The sequence below is a fragment of the Anneissia japonica genome, unplaced genomic scaffold (genome assembly GCF_011630105.1).
Source record: "Anneissia japonica isolate Jap-2015-1 unplaced genomic scaffold, ASM1163010v1 scaffold287965_len1858130_cov191, whole genome shotgun sequence".
Lineage (NCBI taxonomy): Eukaryota > Metazoa > Echinodermata > Crinoidea > Comatulida > Comatulidae > Anneissia > Anneissia japonica.
The window spans coordinates 385,373-387,612 of record NW_022748342.1 but is presented as its reverse complement, the minus strand read 5'-3'; the positions used below and the strand labels follow the sequence as shown (position 1 = coordinate 387,612).

The 2,240-nt window shown below is 32.7% G+C and overlaps 1 protein-coding gene across 1 annotated transcript in view; it reads left to right on the top strand.

Moving 5' to 3' along the window:
• Positions 1 to 570: 570 nt before the first annotated feature.
• The window catches only part of LOC117120836 (MAM and LDL-receptor class A domain-containing protein 1-like), a 100,266-nt gene continuing 98,596 nt past the window's right edge, over positions 571 to 2,240 (top strand). Inside the window, exon 1 of the mRNA XM_033265923.1 lies at positions 571 to 2,168. Coding sequence (XP_033121814.1) covers positions 2,000 to 2,168 — 169 coding nt within the window. The 5' untranslated portion in view covers positions 571 to 1,999. The remainder of the gene's footprint in view (positions 2,169 to 2,240) is intronic.

The following is a 2,240-nucleotide window of genomic DNA, read 5'->3' as shown; positions in this document are numbered from 1 at the left end:
TTCCCTCAAGTGTAATTAGTCTCTACAATAGCTGTCTCTTATACACATCTAGATGTGTATAAGAGACAGGTATATAACAACGATAATAAAAACAAATATAATATTAATGACCAACGTCAGCGACACGTGGGAGAGGCATTATGCGGAGGAATTGTTAAGTTCAAAGTGAATTGGAACAAAATACAAGAAATCGAGAACTAGCATGTAACATGGGTATGTTTCTGTATAGTAGTCAATCTTTACAAGAAAACAGTATCTTTCACACAGATCTCTAAACTCAAAGCAAGACAAGGTATCGATCAAAGCTCTATACACGATCTATCCATTCGAAAAGCAGTTATATTGTATCAAGGTGTAATATGTAATGTATAAAACGAGGTATGTTTACTCCGAAATCGGAGTGTCTGTGCCCGCCGCCAAAACTCAAATTTTTTAGGTTTTGCGTACTATACGCGAATACTCGAAAATCGGAGTTTTCAAACCTATAAACAAACCTCCAATTTCGGAGTTTCTGGGTACTATCGATTAAACAAGCTCTCTCTCTCTCTCTCTATATATATATAGATATATATATATATATATATATATATATATACATCGTGTTTATTAAAGCATAGGCTTTTACATCTATATTTGTAAAATATTAAGTTTTATTCTTAGCAGTACATTGTTCTGTTTGTTATTGTTTATTGTTGGTGTATTGTACAAACGACGGTGGCCTTTGAAATATTCGTATTTGGGGTTTTTTTTGTATTATGGCTTCAAATCAAAATTTACTTTATCAATAATTACAACTCTTTCAAAAAAAAAAAAAACATAATATTAAAAGTTTCATTCAGCAATCTGTTATACCTTATATTCCGCATGGAGTCGTCACATGACAGAAAATTTCCATAAACGTTAAACCCCACACTCCTTAGAATGTACGGGCAAATGCAATTTTTACCAACACAATAAGCGGCTGGGTTATATGGCCATTAATGCCAATTATTATATAAATCAATTTTAAAAATAGCATTATCCACTGCACTGCATCCTCTACTAATGTGGTCCAGATGGGTTGATGACACTTACGTTGTTAATTGGTATTCACGAAAAAGGCCATAATGATTATCAAAATACTGACGTATATTAATTTCAATATAGAAGTTGAAGGAGACAAACTTGAATTCCTTGACACTTAATAACATTATAGGTCTATTAAAGAGTACAGCATTAGAATAACCAGATTTCAGAAACTCAACCCATACTATGATGAATGTTTTAATATTGACTCATGTATCATTATAATTGATCCGAAGAAATCAGTAGTTTGAGATTTAATAGCCCCATCTGGAGCAAACCCTTTAGCACGTGTGATGTTTAAACAAGCAAAAAAGACAAATTATCACCATATTTTGAATGACATGAACTTGAGATAAACGCTGAATTGTTTACAATTAAGAAAATTCAAATCAGCTTTTGCTTTGCATTTCTTGAGTAGTTTTTCTAGGTTCCTCAATTCTGACTTGCTAACATCGCTGTTATAGCCTAAATGAATAATAGAATCAAAAGATCGAAGCAAAATCAAGGTGAACACAAATTTTAACGAAATAAAGCATTTATTTGCAAACATGTTTCCTCTGCTTCCTACAGGCATCATCAGTGCTAAGACCAATTACTGAAAGACTGAATAAAATAACAGCTCAGGTGTCGTGACACTTATCTTACATTAACGTTTAAAAAACACATTGCCAAAGTTTAATTCCAATGTGTAAACTACATTTGACTTACTGCTTTTATTGCTTTTTCATACCACATAATTTCATATAATTTAGAATAATTTTACCACATAGTGATTTCTTAAAAATTATTTTTACGTCTGGGATTATGGCAAAAACTCATGAAACCACTGATGAATTGAAAGTATATCTTGAATTGCACATGTAGGCTTAGGCCTACTTACAATTCAACGGTTACCGTAGTTCGAGTATTTCTGAGTTTGTGTTCTTAGAGCAATATGTTCCTCTGCCACAGTGTCGCTGCGCTGGTGTTTGTTGTCTTGTGTTACTGCGAAGTAACTACATCGCAGCAACATAATTTGAATTGTCAATTTGAAAGTGACCTTTGTGGGTTCCGAAACGATGAAAACGACGATTTAAATTGGATCCGGAGAAGTCAAAGTTTTGGTGAGTATACTGTATAAATCCTAGTATTATGGAATAGATTCCTCAATAGTAATATACTTTCATCTTATGTAA